The sequence below is a fragment of the Triticum urartu genome, chromosome 3A (genome assembly GCF_056163025.1).
Source record: "Triticum urartu cultivar PI428250 chromosome 3A, HENAU_Tu73, whole genome shotgun sequence".
NCBI classification, from domain to species: Eukaryota; Viridiplantae; Streptophyta; class Magnoliopsida; order Poales; family Poaceae; genus Triticum; species Triticum urartu.
The window spans coordinates 91,830,840-91,853,181 of NC_141875.1; the positions used below are offsets into that span (position 1 = coordinate 91,830,840).

The 22,342-nt window shown below is 47.2% G+C and overlaps 1 protein-coding gene and 1 pseudogene across 1 annotated transcript; one reads left to right on the forward strand and one right to left on the reverse strand.

Moving 5' to 3' along the window:
* Positions 1-781: 781 nt before the first annotated feature.
* Positions 782-2,985, forward strand: LOC147978723 (uncharacterized; annotated as a pseudogene).
* A 2,051-nt stretch (positions 2,986-5,036) lies between these two features.
* Positions 5,037-5,571, reverse strand: LOC125548035 (uncharacterized). The gene has a single exon (XM_048711734.2). It carries the CDS (start codon positions 5,463-5,465, stop codon positions 5,241-5,243), a length of 225 nt encoding a protein of 74 aa, XP_048567691.1. The 5' UTR covers positions 5,466-5,571; the 3' UTR covers positions 5,037-5,240.
* Positions 5,572-22,342: the final 16,771 nt, after the last annotated feature.

Sequence of the window (22,342 nt, forward strand, 5' to 3'; positions counted from 1 at the left end):
GATGTGAATGATCAACTCCAGAAGAATTGATGAAAGAGAATTGGAAATGGCATGGCGAAAGAGACGCATAGATTCATTATTTGTTTGTGAAAAACTATGTTGTATTGTACAAAACTATGTTATATTTGTGCTGTATTTGATCTCGTGGATTTCAAAAACTATATAATAATTTAATATTCTGGACATTTATAATTTTTTATGTTGTTTTTAGATGTTTTTTGCGATATGTGAGGCTGTACAGTGGCTGAACAGCAGCCGCGCAGCCGCCGGCCAGTTTTACATCTTCGTTTTGGACCATCTGTTGGAGTTGCTATTTTTTTTACATCTCCGTTTTGGATCATCTGTTGGAGTTGAGCCTTTTTCGGAAATGTAAAAAACACTATTTGTTGCTCCAAATTTGGACCATCACCGGTTTGAAGCACCAAAATATACATCATCTATTGGAGATGCTCTTAGCTCAACTCAGCTCCAGGGCTTTCTATCCTCATCTTATAGAACGCAATCAGAAGCGTAATCTCGGTGTCCACTCATCTCCAGAGCTTCCACGCAAGGCACTTGGCTTACTCAACTGCCACCTTCAGGTAAACCAGTCTTTAAGATAACATGATTGACTTGACGATGAGGCTAATCTATAGCTACTTAATTGGTTGTTCTAATGTTGATCTTGTTTGTTTTGTTCCTGTGTTCAGATTTGATACTCAGACAGATCATGGACAAAGCACCATATTCTGATTGCACCCCCGCTGCATTGGCAAACTTCGATAAGTTCATGGGACGACAGATGTTGCAAGTGAATGCTCTCCTGGTGGAGAACACCATCCTGATGGGAATCATGGCCGGGATAGACGCTTATGGCCATCGCTACCGTCACCATCCATTGACCTGCTACCTCTTCCTTGGTGCCACCTATTCTTGCCTATCATCTCCTATGTTGCCTCTGTCACTGATGTTCAGTATATCGTCGATGTTATGGCTCCTTATAATATCATAGCCACGGGGAATTGCGATCCAGGCATTAACCCCGGCCTGGTCTTAGTATGGATTTCCATTGTTATGATTGTTGGTATCAATACAACCAAATAGTTGCCGCTCATGCTCGAGAAGGTCGAAGCATTGCGCCTCTTGCAGTACTGCTAGTGCAAGCAATATGGACAACCTATCTTGGGGTCGACACCATGCAAGGTCCAAATCGAAGTTTGTCATCCCTAGAAGATATAAAAGGATACGTCACCTCGGTGTCTGTTCTTGCCATTTTTGCACCATTGGCTCTTATCATTGCCAAATATTTGTCAAGTATTATGCATGGTACAGTGTTAGACAATCCTTCGTGTTTGGACACAATCCTCGTCTTATTGTTGGATACATGGAGCAGCTACCAGATAGAAGTCAGCATGCCAAGGAAGTCAGTGAAAATATGCCTCCTCCTCTTATAGTCATAGTAGAGGACACATTGTTGGTACAGAAGAACCCTCATGGTTAAACTATTAGTAGAGGTGATGGGACGGGGATGAACAACAATGGCTTAGTGACCATTGATAAAGTCTGGGAGTCGGAAGACATCTTTCACAAGTCAACAACACAACTCAAGGATCTATGGTTTTCATTTGCTTGGTTCAAGCTGCAAAGGTGTCGTTTCACAAAAGACATTGCCGCTGAAATTGCCTTCATAAAGGCCTGTAACTTCTTATGGCATCTGTTGGCCGGGGATAGGGATGGTGGAAGGGTACTCGGGTTGATTGCATATGAGCTTTCCTCTCTACATGACTATTATTATTCCTCCCTTCCAACCTCATACTCCAAGAGTTGGCTGCCCATCTTGAGCATATTCCTTTCACTCTTAAGCATTGGTTATTGTTTATAGGCCGCAATTATTCTAAAGATAAGTTTACCCTACTATTGGAGTGACATGGGTGCACACTAGATAAGTTGTCGTGTCCAGTGCAAGTGGGATCATACTGGAGTTGGTTCTGAGATGCTTTTCGGAAATTTATTGTTTGATTTGTTGCCATTGTTCTCATTAGCTGCATTAGTCGTGCTCTGTGAGGTGAGGGATATTGCATCCTACATCTGCTCAGACTGGACTGAAGTGGCCTTAATGTGCCGCTATGTAAGCCATGCTTCTTGGCGTGGATATCCTACATTGCGAAAATGGATTGGCCTATTATTACAACACAGATGCAAGGTAGTGAAGCCTTGGCGGGACAAAATGAATCAGTGCCCATTCATAGAAAAACGCCGGTGGCTCTTGTTGGGCGTCTCGTTCCTCTTCCTGGGCCAAAGAAGAACATCGACACACCAAGAGAGGTGAAGACTACCATTGCCAACACATTAAGAAACAGCATGGGAGACCTCATAAATGGCATGAGATGTTTGCAACTCGGCGTGCAAGTCGGGGTCAACCTCCTCGTGGCATGAAGCACCAAAGGTACATCTGACGCCTTACTTGCATGGCACATCGCCACAAGCATCTTTGAGGTGAGGCACCCACAGTCATCACCAGTTTCTGGCAAGAAGATTGCTGCCAGCCACTTTTCACGCTACTATGCCTACTTAGTGGCATATTCTCCTGAGCTACTTCTGGATGACTATGCGTGGAGCAAGAGCCTTTGCAAGGCCACCAAGTAAGACGTTGAGCGTGTCCTTGCCGGTCGCGTCGCCAAGTTGACACCTGAACTGGAATATCAGCAGTTGGTTGAGTTGCTGCGTGCAAGGTCGAAGCATGAGGTGCTCAAGGATGGTGCGAAGCTTGGCGAGCAACTGGTGGGGTGGATTGAAGAAGAGGAAGAGGGGTGGAAGGTTCTGGCTAGATTTTGGTGTGAGGTGATCCTGTATATTGCTCCGTCGGATAACTTCGATGGGCATGCGGAGGCAATTGCCTGGGGCGGTGAGCTGATTACACTCATGTGGGCACTACTCACCCATGTTGGCGTTGTCAGTAGGCCTGAGGCCGCCCGTGCCAGTATTTGTGTTTCTAATATTTCTTAGGTACTAGGCCATTGTTGTTCCAAGTCTAGTCTGTTTTGTGCCGCATTTCAGTTACTGCCATTTGATTTTGTTCTCGAGTGATTGATGTATTTGCCACTGTAAGTTTGTAACGAAACGATCTGTGTTGCATTGCACCATCTTTATTACGTGCTTGTCCGAACATATCTTTATGATTAGAAAATACCAATAGAGACCATTGGCAGTTATCTGAATTAATATGATTGTAACAAATCAACCAAGTTGTTCCCTTCATTTATTATTTTTGAAAGAAAAAATGCGGCAGAAAATGTGACTCTGAGGGTTCTCTACACTATGCTGCACATGGTGGTTATCTCTTCCAGTTGTCTCTGACATTCCTTTCCCTGGAGGTTCTCTTCACTGATGAATCTTTGCTGGTAGTGGTATATATAGCATATCTTTGGATGTAAAGCACTAGAAAACTTGAAAGAGGCAATTGGTATGGTATCTTTATCCACTTAACACATAAGTATTCCATGGGTTGGCCTCTTTCCCTCCGTCAGAAAAAAAACTCCACTTATTTCACCTGTTATGCATCTTATATTTTTATTATAATTAGGTAATAGGCGCCTTATGCCTTTATGTGTGCTTCAACAACCTGTGCTGTAGTGCTCTCCAGTTATTCAACATAGCTTCAAAGGTAAGCTCATTATCTTGCTTCTTGCTATAATATTTTGGCGGCGATAAAACAATTAACACGCTGAAAGATTGGAATTGGAAACCATCCAAACAAAGATTGGAAGGAGTTTTAGTAAGGTACTCCCTCCGTTTCTTTTTACTTCGCATATAAGATTTCTCTTAAGTCAAACTTCATAAACTTTGACCAAAATTATCAACATCTACAATACTAGAGATATACAACATAAAAGTTAATTTAATAATGCATCTAATGATATCAATTTTACATTGTGAATGTTTATTTTTCCTACAATCCCAGTCAAACTTTACTGCGTTTGACTTAAGACGAATCTTATATGCGAACTAAAAAGAAACTGAGGGAGTATATATATTTTGGCTACACCAAACGTACCCAAAGTTTTCATGAACACTGATGAATCCTGCCAAAGTGCCAAGTTATGCATTGGCCTCGGATGGATTTCAGGACGGCAATTTTTGCTCTGTCTGCTCTCACATTGTTGAGTCCGACCCGGATTACTCAGAGACCAATGCGGCTATATCAAACGTTCCTCCCTGATCAGCGGGGCCGGGGAAGAAGGCCCGCGATGCCTCCGCCGTTGAGGGACATGCTGCCGCTGGCCGCGGCGGCGACCGAGTGCCGGCTCACCGGACTAGGCACGATCAGGAGACGCACCAACCAAAAGCAAACGCCACCCGTGCACAGTGCGCGTGCACGGCCACCTCACCGTCGTCTACGGAGCCGCTCGGCCTGCCGCGACGAGATCCACTGGATGCTCGCGCGGACGCCGGCCCTCCGCGGCTTCGACCTCGCCGCCACCAACTGGGACGGCGGCTTCTTACCCGACGACCTCGCCGGAACCATCACGGAGAGGGCCCGGCTCGACGAGGAAGGCCATCACGGCGGCGACGCGCCGCGCTTCAGCCTCGACCTGTCCCTGACCGTCTTCGTGCGGGCCGTCTGCAAGCTGCTGGCGCTCGCGTGCAGGGAGGCCGCCGCCCAATGTGGGCTGTCCGTGGCGGACCGCTATTTGCTGCTGCTTATGTCAGGATCAGGATACCGCGGCTGCTGAGGGCGGCAACGACGACGGCAACTTGAGGCTGCCGTGCTCACACACCTTCCACGTCCGCTGCCTTGCGCGGTGGTTCGAGAAGGTGACGACGTGCCCCCTGTGCCGCCGCGACATGGTCGTCCACGTTGAGGCCGCCTACGCACACGAGAGCAAGGCCGTGGCCGAGAAACTAAAGGCCATATACAGGAGTATAAAATTGGACCCTGATTGCTAAAAGAACAAGTAATAAGTTTTTGCCCATTCAGCATATAGACATTTCAGCTAAAAAAAGCATATAGATATTACAGATTTCTCTCATAATTATTGGAAATGCTAAAAAGGGAGTAACGGGCCGGGAAATGGCAATGTAATCATATACTTATAGAAGAAACTTTTTCATGTACATTTGCTTGGTTCCATTCCATAATCTGCCAAACTAACCAGCCAACACTTTCATCATCTCTCTTCGAGTATGTATATATGACGTTTGTGTTCACACAAAAGAACAAGAAAAGAAAAAAGGCCTGCACCAAGCATAGCCGGAGGGGCTCAGTCGGAGTCGTCGCGGTCGTGCCAGCAGAGGAGCATGGAGACGCACCGCCCGAGGATGTACAGCCTCGTCTTGTGCTGCTTCAGCATGGCGCAGCAGCTGCCCTGCCGCGGGCGCCGCGGCGGCGGCGGCCGGGAGCGCCGATGCTGCGCCGCCGTCGTCGTGACGAGGTTGCTGTACGCCGTGCAGACGGAGTGGGGGACGGAGGCGGCCGGGAGCTCCATGTTTTGAGACGAGCGGGCGTCGCGGCCTAACGAACGCGAGGATGCGTCGACACGTGTAGAGAGAGTTTTGAGATGGACTGATGCTGGGAGTCTGGGTCTGGAGGAGAGCGATGAAGAGATATCGATGCCGGTGGTTAAATAGGCCCGGTAGGGTGGATGGATCAGCTGGTCCAGGGCCGGGCCCCCGTGAGGTGGGGTGCATGTCAGCACGTGGCGGTGGGCCGGATTCGGTGAACTGGATGGTGACTGGGCACTGACGATTTTGGCCTCTCGCATGTTTTTTTTTGGGACACATGCTGTTTTTCTTTGTCGAAAAAAAACATGCTGTTTTTCTTATAAAAATCTCTGGCCCCCTCAAAAAAAAAATATAAACTCTCTCACTATATGGTACTATTACTTTTTGTGTCATGCAAACCTTATGCAATGGCAACTAAACGTAATGTTAACGTTACATGACATTATTTAGAAAAGATGGGCTATTATAGATTATTCAAAACAATAAATTAGGTCACCTTTTTCTCTTGAAAAGGAGGATAACCCCGGTTTCTACAACGAGCGATGCACACAACCATCAGGTCACCTAAAATACTATGTTCTTCGTTCACAAATATAAAAACATTATGGATATCTTAATATGGACTACATACAGTCTTAGATAAGTGAACAAACATACTAAGCGTGTATATGTACCCGATTTAGAGAAAAATTAGAATATCTTATATTTATGAATAGAGGGAGTAACGAGATACATATCTCTTCTTTTTTTTTGCGGGGTAACGAGATACATATCTCGGGAGTAACATATTATACTATGTATGTATTTTGGAGATAGGTATCATACATATGATAAGCAGGTCTAAAAAATTATCCGATATGGAGAAACTTATTCGACTTTGCTACTTAATGTTATTGGTTATTTGCCCACCTTCAACCAATTCAAATGAAAGAAGATTTGCCCTTCATCTAAGTCCTTCCGCTCCACTAGTGAGTTTGCGTCGGTCTTTTCTTGGCGGGGGTCGGGCCGCTCATGTTTATTTGCTCGTCGTCGACTATTGTTACCTCCCTCATGCTAACACAATCCTCAACAAATTTGCCGCCCTTCTATGTTATCAGAGCTCGGCATATAATCATTATGCTTAATTATCCAGCTTGGGGCCGACCACTACGATGGCTTATGTAGTGACTTCGTCAATCTCAAGATATTGTGTCGGCTCGGTATCTCGAATGTGTTCATAGGGATAATGTGTGCATACATGTGTTTATAGGGATGGATGTATATGCGCATATGAGGCCATTTTCATTTGTATTGTATAAAGAAATTGGTATCAACCAGTAGCATATCGCAATGTTAAAAAAAAGCATATCGCCACCCTAACTCCTTTAGCCCCGGCCTCTGAATGTTGTGGTGCCAAAATTTAGTTGATAGCACATTGGTATTTTATTTTGCGGGATTGCTAAATCTCGGTCGACTAAGACTTAATCAAATTTCAGTCAATGTTAGATTCATGAGATCTTATGTGAAGATCTGTGCATTTTTTTTGTTTTTATATATTATGTCACTTGACTAAGAATTGGTTAAATCTCAGTGGACTGAGACCTAGCCACACTCTTTACTTTAACCTGGCAAAGTGGCAAATCTTGAGTAAAAGGTTTAGCTACAAGCCTACAACACGCACCATTTATGGCTAACTCGTTATAATTTTAGACATACACCCTCATAGCCAGCATCAGGTTTGCCATATGGCACTGCAGCTTTTTCACAACACACGACTACTTTTCACAGTTGAGATTGGTCTCTCTTTCCAATCTTAGTACAAAGAGTCAAAGAGGCATTAATGTTTTGCGGGTTCTAGAAAAACATTCGAGATTGGCGTGCGATGTGTTGTGTGCCATAGTGTCCACAATGAGAAAGCAAAAGCAAGAGACAAAATGGGAAACTGGCTTCACAAGACAAATCAGCATTCTTTTTTTTCTTAATATATTGATATAGCAGAATAATATCCAGTTACACCCAAGACCTAGGTCAGGAGCTCAAACGCTCGCACGCGCGCGCACGGTCCACCGACGGCGGATGGAAGGCTGGCCGGCGTTCCTCCAGCCCCACAGGGCATCATGATTCAACCTCTCCGTCGGCGTCCACGCGCGCGCGCGCACGGGCACACGTACGATGCCGTTGCGCCCACGAACGTTTGTGCCTGTACACCAGCGACGCGCACGAAGGCTTCCGCTGCCGCGCGGGCGGTGGCGTCGTCTTCCTCCTCCGCCCGCGAGCTCCGGACACACCACGTTCCCGCACCGCACGCGCGTCCCTTTCCCATCATCGCCTCACTGTGGGCGCGCGCCCACGCCGCTACGTCCATACGCGTACGCGCCGCGCGGCGTCCTTGTTCCTCGTGCATGCATTTTCTCCTCTCTCTCTCTCACACACACACAATGTCGAAGTGGTCCATGGCGTCGACACTACAGATAGATGAGATGATAACACTGACTAGGACCGGCCAATGCACACACACACGTAGCTCTCGGCGTTCAGGCAGACAGCCAGTCCACGCACGTACGGGGCTGCCCTCGTGGGATGTCGCTCACGCACTAGGGCCCCGGGAATGGATGCTTCCGCCAGCAAAATTTGACACGGCGCGAGAGAGATGCTAGAGAGGAGGAACAGACGCCAGGAATGGCTGCCGATTGGCACCAGCTGTGCTGTCTGCGCAGCGTCGATGCGAGCAAGCAAAACAGAAAGAAAAAAGAACAAAGACTCGGCCAATAATTGCAGATCTCTCTCTCTCTCTCTCTCTCTCTCTCTCTCTCTCTCTCTCTCTCTCTCTCTCTCTCTCTCTCGCTCGCTCTCTCTCTCTCCCAGTCTTCGTATCATCCCTAGCGTGCGAGCTGCAAGGACAGAAGATGGAACAGCCACCAGACTCTGTTTGGTTTCAATAATTGAGTCAATGAATAACGCTTTGCAGCTCATACTACGTAGGTAGGTAGGAGGAGGACAACACAGGTGGTTGGATCTGCAACTGCATGTGTGCTAAATACGTATACAATATAAACGTGTGGATTTACACATCGTTCCGTCCCTCGCACTCACCCAATGAATGATTGTAGCCTTCTAGTAGGAATCCGTATGACTCTCGAATGGTCATACTCACACCTCGATTTACACATTACGCAGTCCCTTGTGCTCATCCAGACAGGATGGTCACTGATAAAGCTTATGTTGCTTGTGAGTGCATTCATTGTATCGAGAAAAGTTTTTGGTACCTATAAGCTTGATCCTATCAAAGGATTATGATCGGATGGATAGGGGTTACCTTAAGCAGATGATGCAAAAGACTGGCTTCACTCGGATTGACTGGATCATAACATGTCTCATCATTGTGAGATGCTCCATATATAAAATATAATGGAACAACCTTGAATTCATTTGCTCCGTCGCACATGGGCTTCGACAAGGTGATCCACTTTGCCTATGTTTGCTTCTGCTTTTTCATTTATGGCATTTCTGCATTTAACAACAAAGAGACATCTTTGAATAATTTTTCACCGGTGAAGGCGCGCGCGTTGAAGAGCATTGGAAATTCCTCACTTGTTTTTTGCGGATGACACCCTCCTATTTTTTTCCTAGGAAAATCAAACGCAGGGTCTCCGAGTTAGAGGTATCCTTAATACTTATGCCGAAGCCACTGGACAATTTGATAAACCCAAGCAAGTGCTCCATTTTGTTTGAGGAATCTTGCCCTTGGGCAGACCAGAAAGTTGTTCGAGCAGCCTTACAAATTGAAGTTGCAGGATTTACGGAAAGGTACTTGGGTTTGCCTGTTAAACAATGTATTCTATGGTATTGTATAAACCGTATAGTTAGCCGTATAGGAGTGGTGGCGTGAGTTGTTAGGATGTTATGATTGCTTTCTAGCGGTATAGGAGTGGTGGCGTGAGTTGTTAGGTTGTTATGATTGCTTTCTTGGAGATCAATCCAAACCTAGCCGCATGTATATCTCCTGTAACCAATTGGCCTTGTGCCCTATATTAACACGCAGCGCGTCCCTGCTCAACGCATACGCTCAACCTAGTCCTCACATGGTATACAGAGCCCTTTCTCTTCACCGCATCTAGCCATGTCGAGCTCCTCCTCCGTAGCCATGGCCGCACCCTCCATCGCTGCTCGGCCACACCATAACCGAGAAGCTCACCCGCGAAAACTTCCTTGTGTGGAAGGCGCAAGTCTTGCCGCACATCCAGGCGGCAGGGATGACGGGCTACATCGACGGCTCCGTTCGGGAGCCCCCCGCAGTGATCGTCACGGAGAAGGATGTCGCCGGCAAGAAGGAGATCACCTCCACGCCCAATCCCGAGCATGTTGAAGATCAGCAGGTTCTTACTTTTCTGATCGCATCTCTGTCTCGAGAGGTCCTGATGCAGGTCAGCATGTGCACCACTGCGGCGACTCTCTGGGCGGCGCTCCTGCAGAGCTTCTCGTCGCAATCCAGGGCGAGGGTGATCCAACTCCGCTCACAGCTCGAGCACACCCGCAAGGGTGACCTCTCCGTTGTGGCCTACTTCACCAAGATGAAGGGCACCGCCGATGAACTTGCAGCCGCCGGCAAGCCTCTCGATGAGGACGACGTGGTCGACCACTTCCTACAAGGCCTTCTGCATGAGCCCGACTACAACAAGTTCGTTTCTGCGATCTCCACCCGCATGGCAACCGAACAGCCGATCGGCCTTAGCAAGCTTTTCTCGCTGTTACTTGCGGCAGAGGCCCGCATCGCCACCCAGACTGCCTCCTACTCTATGAATCTCGCGGCCAGGGGCGGTGGTCGTGGCGGCAGTAACTACAACAGTCGCCCTGGTGGCAGTAATGGTGGCGGCAGTGGTGGCTCCCGCGGCTTCAACAACAACAACAGCACAGGTGGCTACCGCTACTCCGACAACCTTGGCAGCGGCAGTCCACCGCAACAAGGAGGTGGTGACCCCGGTGATCACGGTGATCGCGAGAAGTGCCAGATTTGCAAGCTAGAAGGACATGGAGCATGGTGCGCGCTGCAAGAAACGCTACGACCGCAACTACAACAACAATGTCCACAACCCTGCAGGCAGAGGTGGTGGTGGCGGGAATCACTCGGTCAATGCCGTTCACTCTTATGGGGTGGACACAAATTGGTACCTTGACACCGGTGCAACCGATCACATGACCGGAGAGTTGGAGAAACTCGCTGTTCGTAATCGCTACACCAGCATAGATCAAACCCACACTTCGAGTGGTTAAGGTATGGACATTGCCCACATTGGTCATTCGGTTCTCACTACCGCTCGTGGCTCTTTAAAAATGAACAAATCATCCATGATCCACAATCTTATCAAAGTCTACTTTCTGCCTACAAGCTTACTAGAGATAACAATGCTTTCCTCGAAGTTTACCCTGAAATTTTCTTTGTTAAGGATCAAGCCACCTGGAGAACCGTTCTTCAAAGCAAGAGTAGAGGTCGCTTGTTTCCTATTTCTGGTCGCCATGATGCCCCTCCTCGACAAGCTCTCAGTGTGGTCAAGCCATCTACATCAAGACGACACAAACGTCTAAGGCATCCTGCTCTTCCGGTGGTCCAGAAAATTCTTCGAGATTTTAGTCTTCTAGTATCCAATAAAAAAGATCACCTCCTTGTGTGTGATTCATGTCAGATGGCCAAGAGCCATCAACTTCCTTATTCTCGTTCCACTAGTGAATCAAAGGCTCCTTTAGAGCTAGTTATTTCTGATGTGTGGGGTCATGGACCCATCTCTGTTGGCAGATAGAAGTATTATGTCAGTTTTATTGATGATTTTAGTAAGTTCAGTTGGACACATTTGCTTAAGAAAAAATCTGATGTGTTTGAGAAGTTCCACCTTTTCCAGCAACATGTTGAACGCCTCTTTGATCGCAAAATTCTTGCCATGCAAACGGATTGGGGTGGTGAATACCAAAAACTCCATTCATTTTTTGAGCGCATAGGCATCACGCATCATGTGTCTTGTCCCCATGCTCATCAACAGAACGGATCCGCTGAGCGAAAACATAGGCACATAGTGGAGGTTAGTCTCTCCCTGCTTGCTCATGGCTATATGCCTCTCAAATTTTGGGATGAGGCTTTCTCACGGCTTTCTATCTTATCAATCGTGTTCCTAGTAGAGTTATTCATAATCAAACTCCACTAGAACATTTGTTCGGCACTAAACCAAACTACACCTTTCTTCGCATTTTTGGATGTGTCGTTTGGCCAAATCTACGTCCTTTCAACAAACATAAGCTTGAGTTTCGCTCCAAGCAATGCGTGTTCTTAGGGTATAGTAGTCTTCATAAGGGCTACAAATGTTTGTGTTGGGGAACACAGTATTTCAAATTTTCCTACGATCACGCAATATCTATCTAGGAGATGCATAACAACGAGAGGGGAGAGTGTGTCCACGTACCCTCGTAGACCGAAAGCGGAAGCGTTTAGTAACACGGTTGATGTAGTCGAACGTCTTCGCAATCTAACCGATCCAAGCATCGAACGTACGACACCTCCGCGTTCAGCACACGTTCAGCTCGATGACGTCCCTCGAGCTCTTGATCTAGTTGAGGCCGAGGGAGAGTTCCGTCAGCACGACAGTGTGATGATGGTGATGATGAAGTTACCGGCGCAGGGCTTCGCCTAAGCACTACGACGATATGTCCGAGGTGTGTAACTGTGGAGGGGGGGGCACCGCACATGGCTAAGAGAAGACTTGGTGTGCCTTTGGGGTGCCCCCTCCCACGTATATAAAGGTTGAAGGAGAGGTGGCCGGTGTCGGTGTCAAAACTGGCGGATCTCGGGTAGGGGGTCCCGAACTGTGCGTCCAGGATCGATGGTAATAGGAGATGGGGGACACGATGTTTACCCAGGTTCGGGCCCTCTCTATGGAGGTAATACCCTACGTCCTGCTTGATTGATCTTGATGAATATGAATGTTACAAGAGTTGATCTACCACAAGATCGTAATGTGTAAACCCTAGAAGCCTAGCCTGTATGACTATGGTAATGAATATCCTTTCTGGACTAACCCCTCCGGTTTATATAGACACCGGGAGGGGAATCTAGGGTTACATAAGAAGGAATCTTCATAGTCGGTCGCCAAGCTTGCCTCCCATGCCAAGGAGAGTCCAATCCGGACACGTGTACAGTCTTCATGTCTTCACAGCCCATCAGTCCAGCCCATGGATAACAGGCCGGACACCCGAGGACCCCTTAGTACAGGACCCACTCAGTAGCCCCTGAACCTGGCTTCAATGACGAGGAGTCCGGCACGCAGATTGTCTTCCCCATTGCAAGGCGGGTTCCCCCTTCCGAACTCCTAGTTGATCTTCAGATGTAATTATTGTGTCCGGACTTGTATGCACAACCGTAGAGGACATAATATTTCATGAGTTCCACCAACCACTTTTTGGTAATATGACACCACGCCTGCCTGGCCACTACTTGCGAACCGTTTTAGCCGGCCCGTCGCCCCACGTCCCAAGACGTGGTCTTATTGGCGCGTCTTATCCAAGCGGAGATCATGCCTTCCTTGTTTAAGGGAGTCCTGTCAACTCGGACGTGGGTAACCCAATCGTCGCTTGGGTACAACTCCTTGGAAACAAGCAAGTTTTTGAGGCCCAAAAGGAGACGTTTGATATTTGCAGCCTTTATATAGGGGTACAGACCCGTCTTTTTCTTCCACGCTTGCCTCTTTCTCAACCCCTGCTACCCCGAGTTCCAACACACGGGTTCCGGTCGCCACCAGCCGCAATCATGTCCGGATCCAACCATCAAGGCCGGTGGGTAGCTTCTTCTGTTGCGGAGGAAGACATTGCAAAGCTTCGGGCGGCAAGGTACCTGACCGCTGAAATCCATCATCGTCTTCCTGCCGAGGGGCAGGTTATTCCCACCCCCAGATCCGGCGAGATGGTCGTGTTCGTGTCCCACTTCCTCCGCGGGTTGGGGTTTGCACTTAACCCCTTCGTCCGAGGGATCATGTTCTATTATGGGCTAGACTTTCACGATTTGGCCCCTGACTCTGTTCTTCTTATCTCGACGTTTATCGTCACATGCGAAGCCTTCCTCCGAACTCCTCCGCACTTCGGCTTGTGGCTCAAGACCTTCGATGTGAAGCCACAAGTGGTAGAGGGGGAGCAGGCCGAGTGCGGCAGTGGTACAGTGAGCAAGCTTGCTAGCCCCGTTTGGCTAAAAGGATCCTTTGCCAAATCTTCCGATCTGTGGCAGTAGGGGTGGTTCTATATCACCGAGCCCCGCAACTCCAAGTGGGAAACTGCGCCCGCATTCCGATCCAGCCCCCCAATTCAGCTTGCATCGTGGATTAACAAGGGGCTGGATTGGGGATCAACGAATGATGTGCGAACTCTGCAAAGTCGCATTTGAAGCCTCATTGAGAGGGACATTGACATAGCCAACTTCGTTCAAGTAATGCTAGTTCGTCGGACCCTGCCATGCCAGCGACGGCCTCTCCGCCTATGGGAGTTCAATCCAGAAGGGTCGCAGACTCTTCAGCACTTCTTCGGCACGACGCACGAAGGAATATGGAGATTATTCTTCGGGAAACGAAGTCAATGGCCGGACACCACCGAAGATGTCGGCCTAGACTGTAACCATCCGGATACCCCAGTAAATATCTGTTTACCGAATACCTTATAGTCAGATACCTAGTGGCAAGATACCAACAGTATCATCCTTTTTCAGGGCTGGATAAAGAAGGTGGAACGGATTAGGTTTCCGGCTCCCCTTCCCGAAGACTCAGCTACTCCCATGTTAACAAGGATGCTAGCCTCGGCGCCATTCCAGGCACCAGCAGGGGAGGGCGAGAAGACCCAAGATGACCTTGGTTCCGGAGGTAAGTCAGACACTGAGTCCAGAGAAATCGACCTTTCCTCGTCCGAAGACGGAGGCGGAAAAGGACCCAGTATCCCTTCTCCAAACAGGAGGAAAAGGGCCGCCTCCGAAGATTGGGAGGGGCGGTCTTCCAAGAAGGGCAAGATGCCACCGTCGATCGGCTTAGGTTTGGAAAGCGACGCCGTTGAGCAGCTCCAACAGGGGGACAAGCCCTCGGCCAAACCATAAGAGAATCCGGAGTACCTTGATAGCGTTCCGCTCTGTTATTGTTACCGAAGATACACGTAACACATTTATGCATTTTTACAGTTCGGCACAGAATTTTTCTGGGCGATCCTCTTCTTCGGGGAGTCTCCTCCCAAAGATGATGGAGAGCGAGACACCTCCTCCGACCTCCTCGCCCAATAAGGCGGATGACTCTGAAGTGTCATCGCAGATGGTCCCTTTAGACCGGGGGACAAAAGAGGCAGCACCCAAGGTGTACCTCCGACGATCCGGGATTCCGGGGCTGATGATAACAAAGGCCTCAGACTGTCTGGTTCACAGTCGACAGTGATTTCGGAGACGGGTGAGCAGATTCCTTCAAAGGATTACTGTGCTTTTGGAGCAGCTTCCGGAGACCCGGGAACTCCGGATATGTTGCGGGACATGTTGCGGAAAGCATCTGTCTCGGGGAACAGCGTACCTTGATGGGTACAGTGATTGAAAAGATTTCATCCACGAAGAGCAGATTAAATGAAGCCTTCATGAGCCTACTGAAGGACTTCGAGGTTTGTGACATAATGTTTTCAGCTATGTTTCATTTGCAAAGATGCGCCTGTGTATAGGTAGTAGCCCCTGATACTCGGGTTGGCTTCCACTGGGAAGCAAAACAGAGGATCGAAAAGGATCGTTTGAGGACTAAACTGACCAACTTTGAACACAGGCTGCTTCCCCCTTGGCCGCTCCCCGGACTATGGAATTTGTCGAGTTGTAGTAGAAGCTTGATGTGGCAGGGGATGATCTTGCTTTAATCAATATGCGTCTTGACGAGTCGCAAGGTATGTATTCGGGGCAATCCTCATACAGTTTTGTGGTATAAGCATGGTGCTGAGATTTAGATGCTGGAATATGCATGGCTGCAGATGGTGCTACCGCTATTGAAGTTCTTCGAGCGGAGATGGCCCGGGCCAAGGAGCAAGCCCGTCGTAGTAATGCTGCTGCCCAAAAGGCATTGGCTGAATTAAAAGCCGAGCTTGCACGGCGCCAAGATGAGTAGAAGATAACCACTATGACGCTCGAACTGGAGAATGCTACCGGCCGCTATGAATTTCTGGAGAAGGAGAATAAAGCCTTAACGGCTGATCTGGACAAGGCCTTACAAGAGGCTAGAGCAGCGCGGTCGGAATCCAAAGCAGCCCGTGAGGAGGTTCGACAGGCGAGGGAGATTGCGGCTGGCAAGCCCTTTCTGCTACAAACTAAGTTCAGTGGCCCAAACTATGCCCAACTTAACCAAGTATTGAGTTCTCCGGATGAGTTCTTGGACTTGCCGAAGAGTTCTGCCGATGCGGTGCAGTATTACCAAGCGCGAGATGGATATGCAATGGAGAAGCTTTTTTGGTCGCAGTTTGTGTTGGGGAACGTAGTAATTTCAAAAAAATTCCTACGCATACGCAAGATCATGGTGATGCATAGCAACGAGAGGGGAGAGTGTTGTCCACGTACCCTCGTAGACCGAAAGCGGAAGCGTTAGCACAACGCGGTTGATGTAGTCGTATGATAACCCACAAGTATAGGGGATCGCAACAGTTTTCGAGGGTAGAGTATTCAACTCAAATTTATTGATTCGACACAAGGGGAGCCAAAGAATATTCTCAAGTATTAGCAGCTGAGTTGTCAATTCAACCACACCTGGAAACTTAATATCTGTAGCAATGTGTTTAGTAGCAAAGTAATATGATAGTGGTGATAACGGTAGCAAAAGGTAACGGTAGTAAAAGTAATGTTTTTGGTATTTTGTAGTGATGATAGCAATAGCAACGGAAAAGTAAATAAGCGAAGAACAATATATGGAAAGCTCGTAGGCAATGGATCGGTGATAGAGAATTATGCCGGATGCGGTTCATCATGTAACAGTCATAACCTAGGGTGACACAGAACTAGCTCCAGTTCATTGATATAATGGCATGTATTCCGAACAAAGTCATACGTGCTTATGGAAAAGAACCTGCATGACATCTTTTGTCCTACCCTCCCGTGGCAGCGGGGTCCTTACGGAAACTAAGGGATATTAAGGACTCCTTTTAATAGAGAACCGGAACAAAGCATTAACACATAGTCAATACATGAACTCCTCAAACTACGGTCATCACCGGTAGGTATCCCGATTATTGTCACTTCGGGGTTAACGGATCATAACACATAATAGGTGACTATAGACTTGCAAGATAGGATCAAGAACACTCATATATTGATGAAAACATATTAGGTTCAAATCTGAAATCATGGCACTCGGGCCCTAGTGACAAGCATTAAGCATTGCAAAGTCATAGCAACATCAATCTCAGAACATAGTGGACACTAGGGATCAAACCCTAACAAAACTAACTCGATTACATGATAGATCCCATCCAACCCATCACCGTCCAGCAAGCCTACGATGGAATTACTCACGCACGGCGGTGAGCATCATGAAATTGGTGATGGAGGATGGTTGGTGATGATGATGGCGACGGATTCCCCTCCCCAAACGGACTCCAGATCAGCCCTCCCGAGAGGTTTTAGGGCTTGGCGACGGCTCCGTATTGTAAAACGTGATGATTTCTTCTCTTTGATTTTTTATCATCGGAACTCAATATATGGAGGTGGAGTTGGAGTCCGAGAGGCAATAGGGGGCCCACGAAGGAGGGGGGCGCGCCCCCCACCCTCCTGGCAAGACTATGGGCCCCTGGCCTTCATCTTTGGCAGGTATTTTTCTTATTTTCTGAAAAGTGTCTCCGTGAAGTTTCAGGTCATTCCGAGAACGTTTGCTCTTGCACATAAATAACACCATGGTAGTTCTGCTGAAAACAGCGTTAGTCTGGGTTAGTTCCATTCAAATCATGCAAGTTAGAGTCCAAAACAAGGGCAAAAGTGTTTGGAAAAGTAGATACGTTGGAGACGTATCAACTCCCCCAAGCTTAAACCTTTGCTTGTCCTCAAGCAATTCAGTTGACAAACTAAAAGTGATAAAGAAAAACTTTTACAAACTCTGTTTGCTCTTGTTGTTGTAAATATGTAAAGCCAACATTCAAGTTTTCAGCAAAGTTATAACTAACCACATTCGCAATAACGCATAGGTCTCAAGTTACTCATATCAATAGCATAATCAACTAGCGAGCCATAATAATAAAACTCGGATGATAGCACTTTCTCAAAACAATCATAATATGACATAACAAGGTGGTATCTCGCTAGCCCTTTCTGAGACCGCAAAACATAAATGCAGAGCACCTTTAAAGACCAAGGACTGACTAGACATTGTAATTCATGGTAAAAGAGATCCAGTCAAGTCATACTCAATGTAAACTAACAGTAATGAATGCAAATGACAGCGGTGCTCTCCAACTGGTGCTTTTTAATAAGAGGATGATGACTCCACATAAAAGTAAATAGATAGGCCCTTCGCAGAGGGAAGTAGGGATTTGTAGAGGTGCCAGAGCTCGGTTTTGAAACAGAGGTGAATAATATTTTGAGCGGTATACTTTCATTGTCAACATAACAACCAAGAGATGGTGATATCTTCCATGCTACACACATTATAGGCGGTTCCCAAACAGAATGGTAAAGTTTATGCTCCCCCTTCCACCACAAGCATCAATCCATGGCTTGCTCGAAACAACGAGTGCCTCCAACTAACAAGAGTCCCAGGGGGAGTTCTGTTTGCAATTATTTTGATTTGGTTTGCATAAAGCATGGGACTGGGCATCCCGATGACCAGCCATTTATCTCGTGAGTGAGGAGCGGAGTCCACTCCTCTTGAGAATAACCCGCCTAACATGGAAGATACATACAACCCTAGTTGATACATGAGCTATTCGAGCATACAAAACAAGATATTTATTTGAAGGTTTAGAGTTTGGCACATACAAATTTACTTGGAACGGCAGGTATATACCGTATATAGGTAGGTATAGTGAACTCATGTGGAATAACTTTGGGGTTTAAGGAGTTTGGATGCACAAGCAGTATTCCCGCTTAGTACAGGTGAAGGCTAGCAAAAGACTGGGAAGCGGCCAGCTAGAGAGCGACAACAGTCATGAACATGCATTAAAATTAATCAACATCGAATGCAAGCATGAGTAGGATATAATCAACCATGAACATAAATATCGTGAAGGCTATGTTGATTTTGTTTCAACTACATGCGTGAACATGTGCCAAGTCAAGTCACTTAAATCATTCAGAGGAGGATACCACCCTATCATACCACATCATAACCATCTCAATAGCATGTTGGCACGCAAGGTAAACCATTATAACTCATAGCTAATCAAGCATGGCACAAGAAACTATGATCTCTAGTTGTCATTGCAAACATGTTTATTCATAATAGGCCGAATCAGGAACGATGAACTAATCATATTTACAAAAACAAAAGAGGTCGAGTTCATTCTAGTTTTTCTCACCTCAGCCAGTCCATCATATATCGTCATAATTGCTTTTCACTTGCACGACCGAACGATGTGAATAATAATAATAGTGCACGTGCATTGGACTAAGGTAGAATCTGCAAGCATTCAATAAACAGGAGAAGACAAGGCAATATGGGCTCTTTTGTCAGATCAACAATAATGCATACAAGAGCCTTTTCAACAATTTAATTATGGTCTCTCCTATCAACCCCCGAAGAAAAGAAAAGAAATAAAACTATTTACACGGGGAAGCTCCCAACAAGCAAAAGAAGAACATGAAATCTTTTTGGGTTTTCTTTTTAATTACTCCTACAAGCATGGAAAGTAAACTAATTAAAAGCTACAACTAATTTTTTTTGGTTTTTCTTAAGGTTTATTAAACACACAAAAAAGCATAAAAAGGAAAGTAAACTAGCATGGATGATACAATGAAAAAGTATGAGCACCGACATCTAGCAATGAGTGTGTGAGCATAAATGTAATGTCGGTGAGAAATATGTACTCCCCCAAGCTTAGGCTTTTGGCCTAAGTTGGTCTATGGCCACGGCTGGCCTAGCGGATATCCATAATAATAGTTGGGGTCGTACTGTGATGCAGCAGCTATCGTCTGCTGAGCTGCAGCATGGCGACGGGCGGCCTCCTCTCTCCTCTCGTACTCATCCGCCTCCTCTCTGGTAATAGTATATCCTCCTCTTGCCTGATAATCAAAGAAAGCAGGAGCAGGGAGAGTAATACGGACAGCACGGCGTCTATCAAAGATCAGTCGACACGGGAGAGGTGATTCGTTCCTCTCGACAAACTGGTGGTGAACCATAGCATTAAAATCTAGATAGGCAGGAGGTAATTCAATATCATCTTCGCGCACATCTATACCAAGAAAATTAGCTATGCGGGTTGCATAAATTCCACCAAAGAAATCTCCATTACGTCTATTAAGATGCAACCTATGTGCAACGATGTCTCCCAAATTATATGATTTGTCTCCTAAAACAGCACTCCTAATAATACTAAGATCGGGGACACACATGTGACATGCCTCATCTTTACCATTTATGCATCTACCTATGAAGAGAGCAAAATAATGTATAGTAGGAAAGTGAATGCTCCCTATGGTAGCTTGTGTAATATCTCTAGATTCTCACACAGTTATATCAGCAAGAAAATGTCTAAATTCAGATTTGCGAGTGAGGGAGTCCTGGATTAGGGGGTGTCCGTATGGCCGGACTATACCTTCAGCCGGACTCCAGGACTATGAAGATACAAGATTGGAGACTTCGTCCCGTGTCCGGAAGGGACTTTCCTTGGCGTGGAAGGCAAGCTTGGCGATACGGATATTCAGATCTCCTACCATTGTAACCGACTCTATGTAACCCTCACCCTATCCGGTGTCTATATAAACCGGAGGGTTTTAGTCCGTAGGACAACATACACATCAACAATCATACCATAGGCTAGCTTCTAGGGTTTAGCCTCTCTGATCTCGTGGTAGATCTACTCTTGTACTACCCATATCATCAATATTAATCAAGCAGGACGTAGGGTTTTACCTCCATCGAGAGGGCCTGAACCTGGGTAAAACTTCGTGTCCCTTGCCTCCTGTTACCATCCGGCCTAGACGCACAGTTCGGGACCCCCTACCCGAGATCCGCCGGTTTTGACACCGACATTGGTGCTTTCATTGAGAGTTCCTCTGTGTCGTCGCCATCAGGAAGGATGCCTCGCCCCGTCTTTAAAGACGGCACCGTTGCTAAGGGAGCTTTGGCTGTCAGCCAAACCCTCCGGCTAGGTGGTTTTCTTATGACCGCATGTTCGGCTTCTGCGCCGATGATGACCTCTCGAGCCATCGAAAACAATCTTCATGTCAGTTCGGAACTCGCCGAGCAGCTAGATCCAATGGAGCTTTCCTCCATAAACGAGCTCTTGGATCGCTGCGCCGCCCTGGGAGTCGCTACGGATTACGACCAGATTGGGCCTAAAACAGATCTGAGAGAGATTAACTCTCCCCAAGTCACCCATCATGTTGCCGTGGTAGAGGGACAGTGCGGCGACCCTTCGTCTATCTTAAGGACTCGCTACGTCCGGATTCCCGACCCCTCCAAGCCGGATACCCACGGAGGGGAGGATATCACCCAAGACCTGAACTTAGAGTGAGGCGACGGGCTGGATTCATTGGACAACGCCCAGGGATCCAAATTTTCGAGTTCAGAAATTCCTCGGCCTCTGAGCCTCAGACAGGGTGAGGCTTCGGATTTAACTCCACCTACCCACCCCAACATAAGCGATCTATCCAAAATCAGGCAAGAGCCCGACGAAACAGTACATCATTACTGGGCTAGATTCCTCCTGGTTAAGAACAGGCTAAGGGACTGCCGCGAGGAAGACGCAATCTTAATCTTCTGCAATAATTGCACTGACAAGGGAATACTCAACGCCATAAGTCGCCATGATATGACACGCTTCGCTGACTTGGTGTCCATTGTACAAAAGTATTGTGCGATGGAAAGCGCCTGGAAAACCAAAATAAAATTTTGGGACAATCCGGCCCTAAATACAAACCCAGTCCGAAATAAAAGGGTGCAACATACCAGACACCCAGGTCAAATACCAAAAAGCAAAAACCCTCTATAGGGCATGGAACCGTACTGGAAGGATGGCTTAACGGACCCTGTAAAATTCACAGTACAGAGGACGCCACACCAACTCACAGCCTTAGAGCATGTTGGATACTCCGGCAGGTGGCCAAAATTGGCGAAAACCTCCTAAATCCGGAGGCCACAGAAAGCCACCCTAGAGACACCCATATGGTATTAACAGTCTTCGAGACTTTCGCATCAAATAATATGCGAAAAGGACACTCCGCAGCCTTGCCGAAGTCTACCAAGTAGCAACAATAAACCCATGGAGTGACACGGCTATTACCTTCAACGCCAGTGATGAACCTAAATTCCGAACAGCCCGAGCACCAGCCGCATTGGTCCTCAGCCCAATAGTGGACGGCTTTCGTCTTACCAAGGTACTCATGGACGGCGGCAGCGGATTGAACCTCATTTACGAGGAAACCCTTCAAAAAATGGAAATAGACTGGAACCGCATTGAGCGAAGCAGCACAACCTTTAGAGGAATAATCCCCAGTCGGGAAGCGCGCTGTACAGGAAAAATCACACTAGATGTGGTGTTCGGCACGCCGGATAATTACATGTCCGAAGAGATCACGTTCCATGTGGCTCCGTTCAGCAGCGGTTATCACGCTCTGCTAGGGCGGGAAGCGTTTACAATCTTCCAAGCAATACCCCATTACGGGTACATGAAGCTCAAAATGCCCAGGCCTAACGGGATCATCACTCTC